The sequence below is a fragment of the Chroicocephalus ridibundus genome, chromosome 6 (genome assembly GCF_963924245.1).
Source record: "Chroicocephalus ridibundus chromosome 6, bChrRid1.1, whole genome shotgun sequence".
Taxonomy (NCBI): domain Eukaryota; kingdom Metazoa; phylum Chordata; class Aves; order Charadriiformes; family Laridae; genus Chroicocephalus; species Chroicocephalus ridibundus.
Window position 1 is genome coordinate 23,109,738 of NC_086289.1, and position 22,491 is coordinate 23,132,228.

The 22,491-nt window shown below is 42.0% G+C and overlaps 1 protein-coding gene across 31 annotated transcripts in view; it reads right to left on the bottom strand.

Moving 5' to 3' along the window:
* The window catches only part of SORBS1 (sorbin and SH3 domain containing 1), a 174,393-nt gene that overhangs the window by 51,562 nt on the left and 100,340 nt on the right, over window positions 1-22,491 (bottom strand). For 8 of the 31 annotated variants that reach the window (XM_063338886.1, XM_063338884.1, XM_063338905.1 and 5 more), the window contains exons 4-11: window positions 18,766-18,903; window positions 17,451-17,516; window positions 15,270-15,365; window positions 12,128-12,247; window positions 10,564-10,590; window positions 10,278-10,393; window positions 6,142-6,495; window positions 3,170-3,317 (exon numbers count right to left, since the gene is read on the bottom strand). In XM_063338886.1, coding sequence (XP_063194956.1) covers window positions 3,170-3,317; window positions 6,142-6,495; window positions 10,278-10,393; window positions 10,564-10,590; window positions 12,128-12,247; window positions 15,270-15,365; window positions 17,451-17,516; window positions 18,766-18,898 — 1,060 coding nt within the window. In that variant the 5' untranslated portion in view covers window positions 18,899-18,903. Of the gene's footprint in view, window positions 1-3,169; window positions 3,318-6,141; window positions 6,496-7,070; window positions 7,878-10,277; window positions 10,394-10,563; window positions 10,591-12,127; window positions 12,248-15,269; window positions 15,366-17,450; window positions 17,517-18,765; window positions 18,904-22,491 lie in introns of all 31 variants that reach the window. The other 23 variants (XM_063338895.1, XM_063338910.1, XM_063338892.1 and 20 more) reach the window with 7 other exon arrangements.

Here is a 22,491-nt window from a genome sequence, read left to right on the forward strand (position 1 = left end):
AAAAATCTTATCTTGGTGGTAGGAATGAACAAGAGTATCTGAAATGACTTGTTTACATGCATACATCTTATTTAGTTGGTATTACTGAAAACCAGCAGAAAAAATTCTGAGATCTCTCATCACAACTTACTGAGTAAGATCAAGCAGACGAAAAAAGGATATAGTGTAGTTTCTGTGCTTCAGATGCTGTTAACTGTTTCTAAGTCTCTGACAGGTCCAAATTGAAGGGTCTTACATGCTTACAGATTAATGAGCTAGCAGATAAAGCATAAAATAGGACAGTAGGTGATGTCTGCTATGACAGTCACTCTGGAGAATAAGATAACTAGCTCCTCTAAAAGCAATCAATAATCCACTGAGGAGAAAGAAAGCCATATTATCCATCTGGAAGTCTAACTAAACTACTGGAGATCTCAGACTGCCAGCATTAAAATGACCTTGAAATTTCTAATTCAGAGGGTATTTCATAGCACACAAGAGGAATTTATATTAAACTTCATCTTGACATGAAGGAATTGATTTCAGCACAAAACATAATCAACCATTCAGTGGAAGGTGGATCAATAATCTAGTAACAATTTGTTATATGCCATGAGACCAAACCGGTTTTGAATAGATAAGGTCCATAAAGATGAAACCAAATATGAATCATGTCAGCCAGGGCAGAAATGTAACAGATAACTAACATCTAAGAACCATTTAAAAACACTAAGCTAGCAAAAAGAAATCTTAATGCTATGCTAGGATAAACCCTAGATAGGAATGGAAGCACAAGGAAATGTAAGAAACCTCAATACATAAAAAGACAGAAAAGTAATAAAATGCCTACTTATGAGTAGGTAACATATGCTGCGAAGTGAAAGAAAATTACAATGGAAGTAAAAAAATTGACAAAATGTCTAAGGGACTTAAAAATAGGTTTTGAGATCCATGAAGAATAAACAGAAACCTAGTAATGATCTTGTTCTTTTACAAAAAGGCACAGTGGAACTGTTAATAAGAGAGCAGAAAAGATGACATGTCTGATCACTATTTCCATTCTGCATTAAAAAAAAAAAAAAAAAAAAAAGAGAGAAAAAAGTCTGACATACTACTGCGTGATGGAGAAATACTTTCCACTTCAACAGTAACTAAGGACTATGCTGAATGACAACTGAGGTCAGATGCTTGAAAATTAGCACATTCATATAAACTGTACTGAAGAGTTTTAGAGCAGTTTTCTGCTCTAAAGAGAGCAGTTATGAAGAGAGCAGCTCACTGGACCATTAACATTCATCGCCAGTATGTCTTGGAATACAAAGGAAACTCCACAGGATGAGGCAGAAAGCAATTGTTGTGACAACCTTCGAGAAGCATTAGTGGAATGGCTGGAACATCTGTCTGCCAAGTCGACAATAATGCCAGAAAAGAAGTATTGTAATGACTTACATGGGATTTTACTAATAAATACATAGTATGACACATGCAATGTCAGTCAATACAGATTTATGACTGGCCTTGTCAGACCAGGTCAGTATGATTATTGCAAATTACAAGTTTGACTACTAAAGACTGAAAAACACGCATTAGAATGAGATTGATCAAGCTGCTTATCAGACCATGATCTATATCACAGTCAACAAAAATGTGATGAGAGAAGGCTCTTTAATCTATCAGGATACAATATCATGAGTGCTAACGGTCAGAGGTGAGACATATTCAGACCGGACAAATTGTTAACTGTGAAGGTAATTAGTAAACAGAACAATTTGACATCAGTTGTCTCTCAGACAGTGCATGTGAATCATCATAGTATACAGATTTGCCTCTTGTGCTGTTAAAATCTATAAACAGAAAATATCCTTGCGGATATTTTCAGTGTGTGGCACACACTGAAATGCTCCAGATTTAATGTGAAAACCAACCAAAAGAGTATCCCACTTCAAGAAAGTCAACAAAAAGCATTGAGACAAAAGAAAGCTGCCTCAAATAATATTTTCTCCTCTTGAGGCAGTTGAGGAATCCAGACACACTCACTCAGAAGCACATAAGGCAAAGCTGCTTCAGATGCTGGCAAAAAGGAAGAGAGAACCTGCTCGCTGCCCCTATAATCAGGTGCACCACAGTGAGGACGCTATCTTTAGGATCAAAGACTTAAGTCTGTTTTAAAAAGACACTGAAAAAAAATACATAGGGGGCTGCAAAGGAGCACATCAAAGCACGTCTGTAATTAGAATGACTACAACATAAGGAGTGCAGGCCTTGCCCCTATTTTCTGATTTATTTTTTTTTCTTTGCTAAGGTAAGTCATAGCCTTTTAGATTGGATTCTGCCTGTCCTGGAGTTTCCTAAGGCCACTGGAAACAAGGCAAATTGGACCGCATCCGTGTGGCCCCTTATAAGCTACAGTCTTTAGTGATGCACAAGGAACTGGGAGATTGGGGTAATGCCAGCCATGAGGAGAACTAGAAAGGAGAAGTAAAGTTTCCCTCTCATGGAGAGGTAAAGAGATGCAACTGCCCATTCAGAGGGAGCTGCTCTGAGGCAGGGAAAGGCTCAGATTAGTAAACACGGGAGCGCTCAAAGTTGTTTTGCTCATGTGCAAACCCAGAGCTCAAGGACTACTGCAGTATGATCCAGTTATGGATAGAGGAACAAATTGCCAAGGTCAAATGGATTATTTATATTGGGTAATTTCTGCTCAGAATTCAGAGGTCAAACCTCTCCCACAGTAACTGAAAATATGGCTATTTTCACACTGAAGTAGCTGAGAAGCAACATGTCTCCTTTTCCAGTGAGAGAGAACCTACCTCAAGCTACCTTCCTTCTACTGACAGATAGATGTGAGTATACACCCTTTTCCACCGTAACAGAACACCTGATGGGGGATAAGCTGTTACCCTGCAATAACTTATTCGTATGACCATAGCCCAGTTATAAGCCCCTCTCCCCCAACCTCGGAGTGGCTTCTGATCCACAGGTTTTAATCGGAAAAAGTAGGCATTGTCCCATGCCTCTAACCTCTTACTTGCCTATTGTACGCTCCAGTCACTACAACTTTCTGGAGGCAGCTTTGTTAGCTCTTAGTAGTCTGGACTTAATTGTCCACTGCACACACATTCTCCAGATCCTTATAGCATAACAGGTTGCTCGGTTTGAGCCACAAATATCTAGACATAAGTCTCCTTACCTCGATTGTGCTGCAAGAGGACAATAGTGGGATTGACGATTGTGGTAGAGGGATAGGCAGAGGAAGACTTGTTGATTGAAGTGAAGGAGGTTGGATAGTCAGTGCCAGTGCCAGGCTGGGGCACTTCATTTAGCACAGGACCTGGGTCCTAAAAAGGAGAGCAACACATCATTAGCAGCATGCAGAAAGCTGCTACACTGGGAAAATCTGGAAAAAAAAAACCCCAAACATTTTAAGCTGAATGAGAAGCATAATCACAGCAAATTTTAGTAAAAAAGGCATAAGCATGAGCGTTACCTTGCTCCTTGTATGTACCCTGCTCTTTGTTAATGCAATTAGTTTGCTAAGGCAGTACTATAATTATTTGGTGTTGGGTTTCACAACTCCAACCCCAAAAGGAGGCACTATAATTTCATCCAGCAGATTCTCTGGAGCAAACACAGAGTGCCAGAAACAAGCAAATCTGGTTGGGGGGGGGGAAGACACAGACATCTTTCCCCTGATACATACACACACAAACATTTGTTTTAAAAGTATTCCTTTCATAGCAAAAGTCAGGCATGCAAAACTCATGCAACTCTGCATTACTACTGCAGCTGGTTTGGTAAGGAAGGTCTGAGGAATAAGGTTAGCACCATCATTCAGGAAACAGTGTGACACCTACCTGGTTAAAATAATGAAATAAAAAAGCCCCAAAACAGATAGAGGGTAAAAAGTAGGACTCTAGCAAGGAAGATACTCAACATGGCTTTGCTGCTGGAGCACAGATAGCAAACTGCTCCAGCTCCATTATTTGCTTATTTCAAACCCACCTCTGGTATCACCACAGCTCTGGTTGTTCTGTAGAAATACAAGCTGTGTCAGCAGGGAGACTTTAAAAACATTGTTCATCTTTGAAAAATCTCAGTTCAGGGATACCATGCTTTTGTTGGTAGTAAGGGGAAAAAGATAAAGAAGGGACAGTAACTAAGACTGTGCGTGCCAGTTGAGGCTGAGATTTTTCAAAGCTTCTTAAGGAATTTGGACACGCAATTACGATTAATGGGGAATGAGCATCCAAACAAAGACAGTATGGAACAGCGTACCAGATTTCTGCACTCCTGATACTCCACTGTCAGACTGAGCTAAGCATTCAGGGGATTTTCATCGCTATTAAAAAAACACCTGGATATGCACAGAATATTGCTCCAGATGAATCCCTGCTCCTGGCTTTTGTGGACAAGTGCAACTCGGTACCCTTCGTACTCACCAGCATCAGGGGAAAGGACTTACAGGATCAGGCAACAGGGGCCAGAGTGAGGCCTGGCACCAGGGATCAGAGATAAATCATAGTGAGAATTGGCCATAATCAGAACAAGCATCTAGAGTCTTTCCAACCTAGAGGGGAAACAGCGAAGAACGATCCTGTTCTGCTGGATGGAGGTGATCTTGCTCCAAGCAGCATTTGATCACGCCATAGACGTTTCATGAAGACAGAAAAGAATCAATGGCCTTCAGACATAGATGTCTCTAAGAGAGAGACCCAGCCCTGCTGGCTGTGATAGTTTTCCAAACAATACAATTTGGGAAAAGAACTGGGAGTCAGGGACAAGTATAAGAGAGTTGGGTTTGAGCTTCACTTTGGTAACTAAAATACAATGAATGCCTCAAAGAAGAGAGGTGTCAGATCAGGATAGGCTCAGCAGCCCCAGCTAAGTCAACAAAGTGGGTGAACAAAGACCATTTAAATCATTGTAGAAAACAGCTCTGTGGCTACACTCCTGAATTGGCATGCCCAAAAATGTTTCAAAACTCTCATCTCAAGAAAATCAAGTAGAGCAAGATATCCACTACTCCTCTACGATCTGGAAGCCTGCTGAATTTTTCTCGACCCTGCAGATAGGTTCCATTAAAAAAACAAAACAAAACAAAACCAACCCCCCCAAAAACAACAACCACCCCCCCCAAACTTTCATCACTCTCTGCAGTAAAAAACAGAAGCAGAAAGGCTTCAGCAGAAAGAAAACATCCTTGGTTGCTTTTTTCTTCCCCCATCATGCCTGCTTGCTAGATCCCGGTAGAGTCATAGGGCAGAGAAAGCACCATCATGAGGAGGGGGTTTCTGCTGAACTTCTTCCTTGTCCTTACTGAACCATATAAGCAACCATATAAAAAAATAATAATGGTGGTTGTAAGACTTCAAGTACAAGGAGGGTCAGGTACTTCTTGCATCCTCTGCAACTTTAACTGAGAGCTACTTTTCCTCTTTGTCCCTGAGGACTTTTTAAAACAGGTGATGAGCTTAAAGAGAAACAAATCCAAATCCAAGAACACAGTAAATTCCAAGTTAAAACTGTTGTGGATTGACTTCAAAATTTTCAAAGACAAGCAATTCCAAACTGAAGAGACACTCTCCCCCTCATCTATCCCATAGCACCTACATGCTTGGAAGACTCTTAGCTCAGTAACTGATATTATTGCTTGTAAGTCATTGGATACTGGCAGCAATCTTACACCGATTCAGCAGGAATTTGTGTAGACACCATACAGTCTTGTGGCTCAAAGTGGAACAGAAAGCCAGCCCTAACCTTTAACTGGTCTGCTGCTGCTGCTTTAAATGTTATTCAAACACAATTAAGGATACTATTAAAAGAGCCTGAAAGAGATCAGTTAGTTGCAACTATTCTGTTTATACAGAATTCATTTCTGAGCAAATCCTGTGAAGACTCTTTAGGTGTGCATCACCTAGCAGAAGGGGCACAAAGGGAGACAGTCAAATATTGTTGCGAGAAGTCAATAGAGAGTTGAAAGCTGCACAAGGCAGGCAACATGCATGCACTAGCACAGGACGTAAACAAGGTTTCAGTTGTCATGCTGCTGGCAGGGAGTGAGTCATCACTCCTCTCTCAAGTTTAGTATTGCAAGGAGAAAGTAATTTTAATCTGGGAATACAAATTTAGGAAAAGGGCGAGGAGGGTACTTGGCAAGCTTACTGTATGTGAGATGACTCCAGTGATTTCAGGCTTCAAGCCCCTGTGCAAAGCCCCCGTGACTGGAGGGACAAGTGAAGGTGGTGATGAGAAGAATGGCAGTTTCGGGTAAACAGAGGAGGGTGCTTGGTTATGGTGGGAACCCCTCTGGAGATGTGGGGGAATAAAATCGTCTAGAGTCGGAAAAGTCAAGGGTGAGCCAGAAGAAACAGTCTCAGGGAATACGGAGCCTTGCCCGAAAGGAACCAGAGGCGGTGGTGGAGTGCTGGAGCTGCCTTCTTGCTGTCTGTCTGGATTAACCTGGAGGAGGGGGACTACTATAACCCCAGGCTGAGCTGTGGTGGTGGCAGTGGCATCCTGTAGGAAACAAGGTGTTGTTATGCAACGGGGGAGATTGGTACTTCAGTCTAACGCAGCCATATGGTGTCATGCAAGGATGCACGCAAAATGATACGGAGCCCAACACATTTTCTTTCCTTAGGGAGACATACTTCTTCAGTCTTGCAGCCCTGGCCTCTATGAACACACAGTTTTTCACAAAAATCTTCCTTCCCCTCACCACCCCTCCTCTCCAGTTCTGTGCAGCGAGGCTAAATCAAACCACAGAACAGCTCTGAATTCACCATTGGTTGAGAAGCACTAACCATCACAATACACAGTTTGCTTCTTTTACACCTCCCTAAAACAGAGATCCTCGCCAGCCCAACCCAACCCTCTACAAACACCACACACGCACACACACAGATCAATGCTGGGGGGGGGCACGCATGGGGTGTTAAATATTATCGAGTAGAAGACCACAAGACTCAGGTGGCAAAATGAGCGCTCAGAAATTAGGTAGGAGGGGAATAAAGCATTAAGGGAACACTGTAATGAATTAAAGAACCGTTCACACGGCTGAAAGAAAATAAGGTTATGGAGAAAACATGTACCATGCTGCGTCCCATTGCCTTGTATGGCGGTTGTCGCTGCTGAGTAAGGTAAGGCTCTTTTCTCATCCTGTCCTCTGTGGCAGCTGTGCTCTGGGGCTCTAGCACTCTGTCCCTCACAGCTTGCAGAGGTGACGACTGAGTCCAGGAGGGTTGGCCCGCATCATAACTAACTGCGTCTTTACTGAGGACAATGTAAAAGTACGGCCTGGGAGGAATAGGAGGAGGAGGAGGAGCAGGAAGAGACTCTCCAGTATCTGTTACAGAGGAAACAATGTTGGTGGCTGGTGCCTGAGTGAGCTCAGCGCCCAAACTGGTGCTGGCTGCTGGGTCATGTGCGGTGCCAGTGGAATTTTCAGATGCGGCTGAGCAAGTGCTGTTAGATAAACAAGCTACATATAGTTTGGTGACCTTTTTATCCGCCTTCGTCTCATGACTGGAATTCATTCCAGCCTTACTACTGGGATCTGCCCTGTCAGGTTTGCGTTGTATGGATGATGCATCCGACAAGGAGCGACTTTCCAAGAGTGGCTGACCAGCATGCACCTCATCTTTGGGGCCTGAAGAGGGAGAATGCCCTGCTGGCAAGCCTTGCTTCCCGCTGGGGACGGCCCCATAGGGAGTAGGTGATGAGAAATAACACCGTGCACTGGGATTTGGTGATGCACGCTGCGTATAAGGCTTGGGTGCATTCAGGTACACGCAGTCCATGATGGGCACTGGCAACAGGTTGGTCACTTTAGTGTCAGTGCGAGGACGCCATGCAAAGCTTTCCTCTTTGGGAAGAGGAGGACGGGGAGGAGCAAGGGCCTGCCCAGGCGGAGTCAAGAAGGAAGAGAGGGAGAGAAGAAGCAGCACCAAATGAAAGGAAAAAGGAAGGAAAAAATAAACAAATTTCAAGAATGAATTCGGTCATTAGACTTGGGTTAAGCAGGTTTTAATACAGCAAGAACAAAAAGCAAATACAGTATCTGGAAGGCGAGTGCAGAACTCACTCACATACATCACCTCAGGCATTCTCTCTTTCTCAGCACTGCTCACTGCAGCACACAAACCTTACCCAGCTCTCAAGTCCCTGCCTACATGTTTCTCTCTCTGGGCTAAATAAATCTCAGTGCTGTATTGTTTCAAGAGGCTTGCACAGCAACAACTCACCATGCCCCTGGGAAAGCCTAAGTCAAGATTTAACATCCTGGCTAACTAAACCCAGGCTCATGCCTGTGTAACTAAATACTTCCCAGCATTGAGGACATTTGAATCGCAAAGCCAGATTCAGAGCTCTAGGCCACCTCTGCTGCATGTTAAGTGCACTATCAAAAAATGAACATTGTGAAGTTTCACCAGGACTAATGAAAGCAAACATCATGTGAATACTAGTCTGCCACAGCTGGCTAAGTAAAAAGTCAGCATTTCTTCCTTCTAAAAGCTAGTTCTTGAATTCTTTTCAGGATTTTTCAGTCCTGAAAATGCTTTCGGGAAGACCAGAAAAATTAAAGTTTCTTGAAGAACTGAGTTCCTAACAATTTGCCTCCAGAATCAAGATCACCAACAGAGAAATCCTGCTGCTACTAAATAATAAAAAAAAGCTTTACTGTTTTTGGTACTTTGCAACATGTAGGTTGCTAACTCCACAACTGCCTGCTGGCTGCAACTCCAACTCCAATTACAATCAATTTTTTCTGAAAGCCAAACTGTTTTGAAGTAAAATGACTTGGCAATAGAGAAGTTTCGTTTTGTTTATTGCTTTGTTGCCAATAGCTGAAAACTATAAACTAGTGAAAGGAAGGCAATGAAAACACCCACCTAGTGAACTGTAGCTCCCTGCATTCTTGCAAATTAACCCTCTGGAGACTATGCAAGTTGGTTTTACACATACCCTATCGTCATATCTTTATCAGCAAAGCCTGGCTAAACCACTGCTAAAATGGCCTTAACAGCTAGCAGCATTCAAAATTGAAAAAATGCCTCCTTTAAAATTCACCCACGTATGACAGGTTGTGGCCAGCACCTATTCTTGTTACATGGATATAGACCTAGAATAGCTTCATAAAATTACGGCTGCTGTCCCGCAACCTACTGTCCTCATGCTGCCCCTCTTTCCCCCCCTTCCCTGATGTATAAGGGAGTGGAAAAGTGGGTTGGTAAGTGCTCCTTCTGAAGGGCTTCTGCTTCTGGAACAGGCTCATTCCTTTTGATTCCTTCAAGACAGTAATTTCAGTCTGGAGACTTCAGAGTGCCACAATATTTCCCCAGGTTAGGTGAAGCCTCACTTTACCACTGCATAGTATTATCAGGAAATACTAATTCATGACCTACGATTGCTGTTTTCCGTTTTCTTCTATTTCAGCTTAGTTTGGACAGCAGTCCTTGAGACTTCTACAAGAAGTACTATGTGCATCAACGCTCTCTCTGTTCACTAACAAGACCAATAAGGAACTACAAGACAGCTGTAAGTTTTGGGTCAGTAAACGGGTCTCTCCTTTAGGGTGCCACTCCTTCCCATGCCTTCATCTGAGTTGTGCCTTCTTCCACTCTCACTTACAGTTTCAGGAGCGGTGTCTGTTCTGTGGCATTGCTACAGGTCCCCGATGATGGGAGAAGTCACCATGATAGGGACAAGGCTTTAAAGGGACTCTGTTTCACACAAGTGGTTTCTAGTGAAGGGTTTGGTTTCTAATGAAGGGTGTCCTTATCAGCTTTCAGACTGCTTCTGTGCAGACCAACCACCAAAAAGACAAAGGATGAAGTGACATTTCTTTTCAACAGATTGACTTCAACAATATACCTTCAGGTACAAATAACCTTTCCCTTGTTGGCTTGTATCAGTTACAGCGTTAAAACTGAAAGGCATTTCCCCAATATCTTGTTTTTAATGTAGGGTGTAACTCTGCTTTCAGCCCGCAGCAACCTCTAGAAAACAGACCAACATAAAAGACAAAACAGTAATAGATGACTACTTCACCTTTTTTCTTGCAAACAAATAGCGTTGTCCTCCTCCTTCATCCACCAAGGAAACACTGTGGTGTGTCTGAACACACAAGCTCCACAGCTAACATCAGTGTTGCCCCCATTTTAAAGGTAGGAAAATCTGAGGCACAGCAACTTACCCAAGTCTGCAGCAAAGTCTGGAGTTCAACCCAGGACTCCTGACCATGAATCCAGTGCTTGAACCCAGAAGATCACCCTCAGGGTCACAGAAGAAAGGCTTACCTGTGGCTTGCTGTCTGAGGAAAGGTTCGGACGCACACTCCTATAACCCTTGGCAGCCAGAGAAGACAGTTGAGCATCCCCATTGGCATCAGTGTTAGATGACGACCTCCAATCATCTACGAGGGGAAGGAAAACTCATATCACAGAGGATTCCCTTCAGCTACAGGATGAGCGAAAGGACAGGACTCTTTTCTTCCTTTTTTTTTTCTTTCTTTTTTTTCCAGGCAACAAGAAATACTTCCGAGAAATCAACAGAAGGAACAACATAAGCAGACAATGTTTGTACCTGTTTCTGAGTTTTCTGGCTCCAGACCTAAGCGTTTCACAGAAAGGAGGGATGGAAGAGGTGGGGGTGGAGGACAGGCACAGAGGAAAAGAAAGGGGAAAAAAATAAACCATTACATTTACAGAAAACATGTACCAATTGAAGTTAAGAGTCGAGCTACTTCATTTCACATATAAAATGCTTTCTGACAGGGCTGCCTAATTACCATAGAGACCAGCCCTAAACATGATGCCCTCCTTGTTTCTGACCTTTGTAAACACAAGGCAATTCATTCAGAGCAATGAAGAAACAATTGTTCATTGACATTCTTATTTCAGAGGCAAAAAGGCAGCCCAGCTAGCTACTTTCTAAAGCTGCAGCTTGATGTCCAGACACCACAAATTACTGGAAATGTAGACTCTGTATGCAGTCATGATACAGGCTATGAAGACATATCTATCCTTATCAACATCACTATGTATGATTAACTGAGATAAAGGACTGCCAACAAATAGATCAGACTAAGTGCATGTGCATGAAGGGAGTCGTAAAATACGATATCACTTTACAACCCAGTCCCTGCAGCTAGATGCATTGTCTTATCACCTATTTACCCACCTCCCACTGGCCACCTCCCCATCCCTCTATGCATTTTGCTCTTTAAGTTATATGCAAAAAGCTCTTCCAGCTCCAAAGTACATTTCATAAAGCAATTGAGAGAGTAAGCAAAGGAAGTATTAATGAGCTGATTTCCATAGTAATGGGCTCATTGCCATTCAAGCTGCTGGAAATTTATGAAGCCATCAACAAAAAGGAGAGAGGCAATGGTGGGGGGTAGGAGCAAAGAAAGAGAGAATGGCAAGCATGAAAAGAGGGTAGGTCACGGGTGGAGCAGAATGGGAGGAGAAGACAGAGCAGAAAGCAGCACATTGGGGCCGGAATTAATGGAATCCAACAATAGTCAGAAACGATGCATGCTTTGCTTTCAAGAGCAAGTTTGACCCCTTCCCCCCCTTAACAGCATCTTGCCTTTGGGAGTTCATCCTCTCTGCCAGACCCACGACACTGGCCAGGTTTGTTATGCTTTGCCTGTCTCCTACAATTAAGTAATTACACGTCTGCTATTGAAAGATGGCAAAGCTCTATGGCGACACTGTCTGCCTGGGATGCTATCCCCGCTCCCTTGACAACCCAAGTAAATGCTACGATGGCAGTAGCACTACTCCGCCTCTTTCTGTTCCACCTCATGCCTTGGATAAAAGAAGGTGACGTGGGCCTGCCAGGAAAAAAAACACAAACCAAACAAAAACATTTGAGAGTTTTTGGTGCTCCTAACAGCAAAAGGGAGCAGTAAACTAACTTAAGCCAATGAGTGTGTGACCAGTGAGCGGTCATGAAACCTGCACTAGGAGAGAACAGGAGTCAGTCTGCTTCCACTGGTCCGGTTCTTGCAAGAGGTTTCCAAATGTGCTACGGGATTTTGGGCTTTAAATTGTAGCTAAAAATATTCACCCCAAGACCCAGGACTGACCTCACTTGAGGATACTGTGAGCAATGCATTCCAGTTAATCTTCCACCCACTTACTTTCAGGTTGCTCAATGTCCTGAGGACATGGTGAAGTGATATTCTGATTCTCTTCATAGGCTGGAGATGCCCGGAGGGTCACAGCTCCTTTTCCACTGCAGACTTTAGTGGGATCCATTTCTACAGGAAATGCACATGCACAGAGGAGACACATCAAAACAGATGATACAAAGCTATTAGGAGCCATCAGAGCTCTATGAAGTAATTTTAGCATGGCTGCCTCTGGGTGAATCACTCTAGTAATGTTTATGCAGATGAAGATTAGCTCTAGATTTAAAGCATTGAGAAATCAAAGCAGTTTCATATTCATGTAACTGATGAATGTAGAAGTAAGTTCTGAGTCAGTGTAACAGAGCTAAGAAAGGCAGAAAAAAGGATGAGTGAACTAAATTTCACAGGTCCATTTGCTTTATTTGGTCTGCTTTGTGTGGAGATATTGTACTAGCAAGGACATTCCACCATTACACCTGTGGCTCTTCTATAGGGATGTCCCAGTGGTATAAAGCATTACTATTTGTACGCTTGAAGCCTTAAAAATACCTTTTGTGCAGGACTGAAAGAATAAATAAAAAGAGGTCTTATGACCACTGGAGGATATAATCTTGTAACTAAGCTGTACATGATCTAAAGGCAGGGCACTGCAAACCACCTCCTTGTCATCTCCTCCCATTTCATGTCAGTGTTTCACCTTCTGACATAGGAACCCAAATCCCAAAAACTAGGAGGAGGATATACTTGTTCGTATCACCCTGTGAGCCAGACACCAGATCATGCCAGCGTCCTTGCTGAGGCCCAATTCAGCACAGCTTCTGGGCACGCTTACCTTTGTGCATTTCAGTCCATGAATTTGGGTTTTTTCCTCCTGTCGCCCTATCAAGTAATAACAAACCAGTACTTCAAGGCTATCTTCCTTGCCCTACTTAAAATTCTTCTGGAGAGTTGTTTCCTCTAAGATACCTATAGAAATAATAAGCCTAAAGAATCTCACTTATCTAAGCTACTTCCACAGGAAAACACATCGCCTCCCTTTCTCGTGCGCTACTACTGACTCTGCAGCTACCATCAGACTTCACTTTGCCTCACCCACATGGAGGTGCTAGTCCTACCGTGACACCACACAGGGAGCCTGAAGAGGTACTGAGCATACGCTGTGTTACACAAATGACAAGAAGATGATTTTTATTTTTATGGCATGAGAATCATGCCATCTCTTCATGGGGAGGGATGCAGCTCCTCTCTAGGAACTGTTATAATGAAAGTTACACCTTCAGACTGGACAGAGGGGGCAAAGGCTGCTGCTTATTGCCCAGACAACAGCCCGTGTTTGTGCAGATCAATATTCACCAGCTGATTTCAGTAAGATAACGCCCCATTAAATACACACCAGTACAGTGCCTACAGACCATAACACCACCTCAGCTAAGGTTGGAAAACACACAAACCACAGCCAAGGTGACCACAGTGTAGGGAAACATCAATAGCGCCAGACGGACAACAGCAGTAAGTGGAAAGACTCAACAAATGTCAAACACCTGGATCGCATCGAAAGCTCTCTACACTACAATCACTGCAGTTCAAGTTTTTATGTAGGCTTCCAATGCTTTAGGGGTTTCACAAAAAGCATAGCTTCAGAACAACACTTAGAACTGGAGGAAGGACATAATAAGTAAGGAACGAGAGGACGCTTTCCTACAGTTCAGCCTTCAGTTAATTTAGGCAGCACTGAGGCAGCCTCTGTGAGATGAAAGACTATCCACACAGGAATATTAAATGCTGCTTAATCCTTAAATATACCACATTTGCACTCACACCATGCAACTGATCATGACTTAAGGTCACCCACATGCCTGGTGAAATAGAAGTTGACTTCTCTGACTGATTTTCACATGATCCAGGTAGGGTCAGGATTCGTTTTGCCCAGGAGTCCAGTTCTGGCTATTGTTCCCATCCACACAGCACAACATGCAGCCCAGGGACTCCACAAATCCACTTTCAAACCACAGGACAGAGGTTTAAGCTCTGGGACTCCAGTTTCAAGAGTGCTGTAACTGTGAGGCATGGACACACTGTTGGGAGTCACCAGGCCTGATTCAGACATCCACAAAGAGTGCAGGGTAGCTGTTTTCTTACACTCCTGCAGCTAGATTCCCTTCACAGGCACTGATGAGAAATGGGAACACTTGGAGTTCAACACGCCATAAATGTCTCCATCATATTGGAAGAGAATCAAATTTGGGAATCAAAGCACTTTTTTATTTTCATACAACATATTAAACCTGTACACCAAATCAAAAGAATAAGAATCAGAAAAAAATGTTATGAACTAAAAAAAAAGTGTTTTGAAAAGGTTTGAAAATAAAATATTGTCAGACTACTTCTATTTGGGAGAGGAAGACAACTACCTAAGATGTTGAATTTCTTCACAATTTAGGTGAAATGATGGAAAACAAAAATCTGAATCTCAGGACAGAAATCCAGTAGATGGTAATAAACACAACATTAGCACTGTAGTATTCCAACAGAGCACATGTGTGACAGATTAGGAGAGACAAGCAGTATCAGCTAGACTAGTCTGACTCTCCAAATCCAGCAAAGTACAAAAATAATCTTGTACTTTTAGTGGGAAAATATGTGCTTGGGGAGGGGGTGACAGACAGTCTAACATCCTTATTTATCCTTATAAAGATTCTGTAAAGTCAATGTACGTACAGAAAAACAAAACCATCTCATCAATGTTGAACTACGCTTGAACCTGTAAAATACCATGTCTGACATTAATTTACTTTCATAAAGACTAAAGATACGCAAGAAACATCCTTTGGTTCATCAGGAGTTTGGTTCAAAATGAGGCTGTAATAACAATATTATTCATAATCAAGCATTAGTAGAAGATCTTACAATGATCCCAGACTCAAGTAGACACAATTATGTCTGCAGAGGAGCAGCATAATTGAGAACAGTGTATTGTGCCATCAAGAGCTAACTTTATTACCTACTGATGAAATCTACAGCTCTGGAAACAGTGAGAAGAGGATGAAGCTGAAAACTAGCCAAAGCGTGTGGGTGAAGCGGAGAGATAGAGAAAGAGAGAGAGAGAACGATGGCCAACTAATGCATGGCGGGGGAGGAAGGAAGAAGATACCTGTAGGCAGCACTAGGTGAGGAGAACTTTTCACTTTCTTCACAGGGATTATTTTAACGGCAGAAATAGAGCGTGTACATAAAGGGACGTCAACAGCTGCAAACACAAAAGTGTAAATGGCACATCCAAAAAGGGAAGAACAGAGTTTGGGAAGCATGCCACAAAATTTTCTAATGTACTTGGAGGCACAATAGCAGGAAATTTCAAATACAAAAGCAGTCCAGAGAGCAGTGATGCAACCGTTAAAAATATCCCTTCGTTCACCCTCATTCAGGACGTGTCTGTTTTATGCAGCATACGGAACTGCTTACTGAACCGACTGACTGCTGACTGCCGCTATGCTGCAGGCAAAAAGAATCTGGAAGCATTAGTTTTTAGAAGCCATCAAAAAATTTTAGTGTAATCGTTTAGCTGAGATACACTACATGCAGAAATCAAAACGTTAACATTAATATGGCTCAGTTAAAAGAAACTGAAAAATCAAGGACTGAAAGGTTGATAAAGGAACATTAAACTAGCCACATTACACGAATTCTGGATTTTATCGCACATTTTACAAGTTCAGCAACAGAAGGAAGTGAAACATGAAATAATATTGGAAACAGTCCCATGACAAAGGGTAGCATCATCGGTTTCAGAAAAAATTTACCCATTTAAACAGTAAATTGTAAGAGCTTTCTACCGGACTCCATCAGCTAGCATACTAATTATACTAGATGTAGTAACATAGGGGAAAACCATATATAGCACTGTGCAAAATTTTAGCAATTGTCACAAAACTGTCCAAACCACCTGGTACTTCCTCTCTCCAACTCTGTATTGCAGTTAATGTGGAACTCAAAAAAAAAAAAAAAAAAAAAAAAAAAAAGAGGGGGGCGTGGAGCGGGGTGGTAAAAAAAGGCAAAGGCAAAAAACTACTCAGAGGTGAAGCTCAACAGGATCTGCCAAGATAAACATCTTGTAAATCATGGGTCCACCAGAATAACTTCAGTCGCGCTCTAAATTTCTGCAGAGACAGGATTTTCTCCTTTAAAACCTTCTGCACGTATTAACTGGAAAATGCTAGATGCCTCCTCACATTCCATGCCATCTCTCTCAGACCTGCAAAATCATGAGTACGAGGAACCACATTTCTAATATTTTACACACCAACAGTGAGCACTAGGCCAGCCTGAGGAAGGCACTGACATCAGCGTGGTGTGTACACCCCCTCTTGTGGCAGATCTTTCTGATCCCTGGCAAAACTGGAACAACCTAGAGAAGGGTCTCAAGCAAAAGGATGGGGGGAAGAGCTTGATAGAATTTTTTCAATCTTCATAAAACCATTAGGTTTTAATTTGATGGGATTGTTTTAAATTCTTTTTTAATAAAAGAGGAACCCAAATCAAATCCTGTTCTCCTTGCTCTCTCTGAGTACTGGAGACCCTGCAAATACAATAAATCCCAAATCCAAACAGCCTGTGGTTTAGGAAACAGCCCTAATTCTGTTCTGCTCTGTAACTGACTGAATTCATCCATCCACAATGCAGGCAAAATACTAACCACTATAAAAAGGCATCAAAGGAAAGGAAAGGAAATGAAACCAGCAGAAAACCAACCCATACAACCACATACTTTCACCCTGCCAAAACACACCATCACTATACAAAAATGAATGCTATAAAGCACGCTGCAAACCTGCATATGTTAACATGAAAACTGGTTTGTCTAGATAAGTTTGGCTTTTAAATAATTGTTGCTAATGACAGATTACTTTTTTATTTTATTACTTAAATGGTTAGTTCCTGCCCTTTAATCCTGGGCTCAAACCTTCACCTCCCACTTTAGTTATCAGGATTCACACATAGGCACCCACAAACCCATGCTGTCTAAACACACTAAGATATTGATTCACAGGTGCTCACAAGTACCACAAGTAGTGCACAGCTTTCCTCAAAATGGCACTAAAAACATACAAAGAGGCAAATCCAGACTGCCACCTCTAAGAGACAAAGAACACTTGTAGAGCTAAGAAACGCTGCTGCTGCTGGCATGGGGTAGCACAAGGCTTTTCTTGTATCAGTCGCCAAGCAAACTAAATTTGGAAACCCCTGCTGTAGTGAATGTCCAGGGAAATCAACCACATCATGCAGCTGACATGCAGGGGGAGCTGCAGAGATGTCTCTGAAGCTCTTAACCCACCTTTTTCTTGTCCATTGCTGCTCAGCCCATTGACAACAGTTTTTGTAACATCAATTTCTTCCTGTTCTGTAAGACAAATGAAGAAGCAGATTACTTCTGGGTTAAAACCTGTGACTATGAGGAGATGCCAAGGGTCAGCACTATTTGATTCATGAACTAGGAAGTATTCCTACTATCTCAGGAGATGTTGCTTGGAGAAACAAATCTCCCTTGGATAACACCACTGTTCCTCCTTTCCTTTTGCCTACCTGGATCGCAGCCTCTTTTAAACAGGGACTGTCTCTATATGTGCATATGGCATCCAGCTCAGTGATGAGATTTTCAAGAGAGATTTTTCAAGTCTGCAACATCCTCAGCCAATGTGAATAAAACTGTCTCTTGTGAGTTCAGAGAAACACAGAAGACAGTGCTAGAAAGGACCTCCAAGGGTCATCTAAACCTGTATTCCTGACCCATGGCAGAAACAAATCTAGTATTTGTCACTACTGACAAATGTTTGCCTAACAAGTTCTTACAAAATTCCAGCATCACCCTAAAGCAACCTGTTCCAGCATTTCACAACCTGGAAGCTTATCAATGCTTAAGCCAAATTCCCTGCTCATGTTTTTCAGACCCTGATTATTCTCCTAGCTTTCCTCTGGACGTTCTCCAAATGGTTCACATTTTTCTCAAAATGTGGTGCTAAAAACTGGATGTGATACTCCAGCTGAGATTTGATAAGGTGCTAAAATCAAGTGGGACTATTATTCCACAGGTCCTACAAATGGCACTTCAGCATGGTGTCTGCATTTTTTTTTTTTACTCTGATTTAGTCTGTTACCCAGACAAGCCCGAGGTTTTCCTCTTCCCAACCAGCCTCCATTTCCTAGTCCCTCATTTTCCTTTGAGCAGATGATTTTTCCTATCCAAAGGTGTCAAACTTTGCATTCGCCCCTACTAAAACATACCAAATTATTTCAGATAATCTTTTCAGGTAATGAATAATTTTAAACTCTTGTATTCCAAAGTGAAAGAAGCTTAAGTGACCTACACCCCATCTCAAGATGTTTCTAGCCATTTTTTGAGCATTATGAGCCAAATTGCAACAACAAACACGGAGCCAGCACACTTTTTACTATGAAGTCATTCTGCCCTTGCCTTAATAGTCAGATTCCCTGAGCTTTCAAGGGTTTTGACTCTTTTCTAGGAGACAGAAGAAGAGTCAAAAAAAAAAAAAAAAAAAAAAAGAAAGAGTAATTGCATCAGAGAGACGGGAATATTTCTAGTAATAAAAACGAGTGCCAATGAGGGCAAGTGGAAAATAACACAGACTTACCAGAGCTCATTGTGGCAGAGGGACTCGTCTTTTTCACTTCTGGATTTTGTTTATGTCTGTTTAAAGTGAAAGGCAGAATGATTACGTTATGTTTCATGTCTGCCGAGACAGCACTGGACATGATGCTGAACATTCGTCCTAAAAGTCAAGGCAATAGTCACAGTTTTTTCAAAAAATTTAGTTTCAGAACCCAGACGGATTTATGTCAACCACCAGTTACATTTTTTGCTAATAAAAGAGTATTTCCGCCCAATATAGGTACTCATTTCAGACTTTAAGACTAATCCTCAACATTAAATCATAAGATACAGATTAAAGCCTAAGAGTATATTTATGGCAAAGTGCAAATCTGGATAGCTTCTCATATATAAACTGTGCATCACCTTTAAGAAAGAATAAAAAAAATCTCAGTGAGATGAAAAGCTTTAAGCTAAAACCCTCAACTTAGACCATTGCCAGATTTCATGGTGATCTGTTGCTCAAATCAAAGTTTTCTCTCCTTTAAAAGATGTTACAATACAAAGAGATATACTTGTTGAAACGCATATTAACTTCTGCACCAATCGCTTCCAGTCCTGCAGTGCCACTGATATTTTCAGGATCAGACTCAAGTAAGTGAAATTTTAAAATTAGAAGCTTAATCCTTCTGGGACCAAAGGCAGGGAAATTACCAACTCAAGAGAAAAACTACCAGATGGGGACCAGAGGAAAAAAAAAAAGCCAATTTTCATGGTCATGACTGTCTACGGAGGACAACTGCGGGGCCTATTCATACCCAGTGCCCATTCCTGTGGGGACTTGATATCTGCAGCAAATGAACAGGCTTCAATGTCACACCACAGATGTTGGTTTGAATAGTCAAAGAGCAACATTTCTACAAAACAAGTCCATGTTTGACAAGATTTCTCAACTCTGTAAAGGTCCTAGGTTGAATTACAATCCCTTTAATTTTCTGTTCCATCTTTTTCCCCTCTCCTCAAAAGTTAGTGCTATAGACAGTGAGATCGAGTGTAACTCCAGACAATTAACGGCTTCCATGACACGAATAGAAATAGGTATCTGAACCTGCAAAATCATGTATAAATATATAACTCTGATCTATGAAGCATAGGAAAAAATTGCTCAGAGAAACAGGAAACAACAAGAGAGTTGGAGATACTTGTTTTCCTGTTACATGAACGGGAGGCAGCAGTGGGACATTGTAAGAAGTGGAAATTGCCTTCAAGGAATTGAATTTGCTCTCTTGCCTCAAGCGTCCCCATTCTTAACTAGCATTTGTTTCATACCAGCCAGAATATAATGAGCATGTTCAACAGATACTCAAAAGGAAATAAAAGGAAATTAAACAAGCAGATATAGTAACAGATCAGTCTGTAAAACCAGCCAGTATCTGAGCTCTCCAGCATGCCACCCTAGCAACAGCTGACAACACCTAATTTTTAAAAATATTTTTCATTAAAATATCCATATAAGATATTCATCATGTGTTGGTGAAGGCTCAGCAGGGTGCAGCCTAGTTTCAAGGTGATCCCAGTGTGCAGTGGAGGGCACAGCCTAAAACCAGTCAACAACGAAAGCTCAGCCCAACTTAAAGATGTGCTGCCCGACTTTGCCTACCCGGACAGTATCTGCTTTTTTGTTTCTACCATTTCGTACTAGCAGTAAGCACCCTGAAATAGTAACAGTTGACACAGCCTGAAAATCTAGACCAATGTACTTAATAATAATGGTGTTTCCAATCTCTATACGTTTGTGTTACAGAAATATGCTTTAGTTCAAGCAAAACGGAAAAAGACAGGCTAAAATGATAAGCTATCCAGGCTAAGGAGGTTTGTAGCAATATCATGCTCTTCTACTTATGGAAAACTGTTACGCATTAAACTCACTGGATAAATACAAGTCCCTCCATAGGGCAGGGAGAAAACTACAAGAAGGAGCAGTGCTGCTCCAAGCCTCAACGCAGCTTTAGGATTAAAGTCATTCTGAAGCAGAAGAGGTTACTGGTACCCAGAAGTTTTGACTCAGCGCTGGCCCTCTCCATGGGCTTCATGCAAGTGAACAGAAAGTTTCTTCCACTTCAAGCATCCCCAAAAGGTTGCATGCTTTCCTCTGGTATACAAGAAGAAAAAGGCAGGGGAAAAGAACCCCAAGCCTTAGTGTATTACCTTTTCAGGAGAGGAAAGAGGAAATAGTGGCTCACGTACCTAGGCAAAGGCAGGGTCCACTGCTGCTGCAATCCCAGAGCAACACAGGTTCCCTTCCACAATGGTAGTATCCGAGCAATTAAACTTGTGACCCCATGCTTTATACTTTTTAAACTGTTTCATTTCTGTTTAGAAACAGTGACATCATAACTGCCATACAACTCTGATTTCAGTGATGTCTTTTTGAGTCAAGAGTCTTGACGTTGCGTACACTGAGAAGCAACTGGCCTTCATTGTACTAAGAAAAGCATTAAGGAAAGAATCCACATCAAAAAAGGCACAACTTCTTGGCCTTAAAAGCACCAATTACTTTTCATACAAAGTGTTTTGAAGTTAAAAATAAAGTGATAATTAAAGAAGCAAGTTTGCTAAAATTAAATGGAGGTGTACAAACTCATTAGAACTAGATCTAGAAAAAGCACTTTTCCACGTATCCCCACACTTAGTAGCAATTATAGAATTAAATTAAAATAACAAGCATTCATTGTTCACTTACTGTGAAACTAATCAGCATTATTCAAGCACTCAAATGAACACATGCTTAATGCAGGTTCCCATACCCGGAACGGATTCAGCATGCTCGGGGTGAGCAAAACCAATCCTGAGTGCCTGGGTTGGTGTAACTCTAGAAACTCTATTTAAAAGTTGACTTTGATGAGTTCAGGATCTGCATACAGATTTGCTGCATGCACGTAGAAAACACTGCTGTTTAGATTGAGGAAGTTGTGGTGCACATTTGGAGTTGAGAACATGCTTCGGTGTTTCATCTGGGCTACAGTTGTTCTACTTGTCTCACATATGCTTCATCCGAACCACATACTGAAGACCTATTAGGCCTATCTTAGCCCCAGGGCTGCTCCTGGGACCAGATACACGGTCCAGCCAGACAGCAGAGCCATCTCCACAGCCCCAGTATAGCAAAGTGTTGCCCTGTGTGACACTTGGGAAGGTACATGCTGTAAGTCAGCGTACCATGAGTGTTTAGATGATACATCCTTAGACAGAGCATTCCCTGCCACGTTGGCCAGACAGGCTGTCCATGGGCAGTGGGAGCAGGTAGATCTGGAAACATTTGCTGCTTCCAAATCCCATCAAGAACTTTCTGCAGATATGACCAAACTGTTCCTGTAGACACACACGCAAGTACGCACAGCAGCACTTCAGAAGGGAGTCTTTCAAAGGGAAACAAAAATGAGATTCCTTGTGTCAATATCAAAAAAAGAGAAACCAGTACTGCCAGATAAGGCAAAACAAAACAAATTAAAAAAAATAATAAAAAATACTGCCAAACTCTGAAGTGTCTCCTTCCAGCTCCCTGCTCTAACCAGCTAGCCAGTGTCTCCTTGCCAGACTGGAATTAGTGCCTTTCCTGAAATATGACAGACATAGCAACAAAGGCTTCAAAGCTGCAGACATTCAAAACACAATGAAAGGTAATGAATTCCTCAGGGCATAAGCCAGCAGCTGTAACCCTGAACATGCCAATGTCCGTACGTAACATCCACCGACTCCTTGCCAGTTC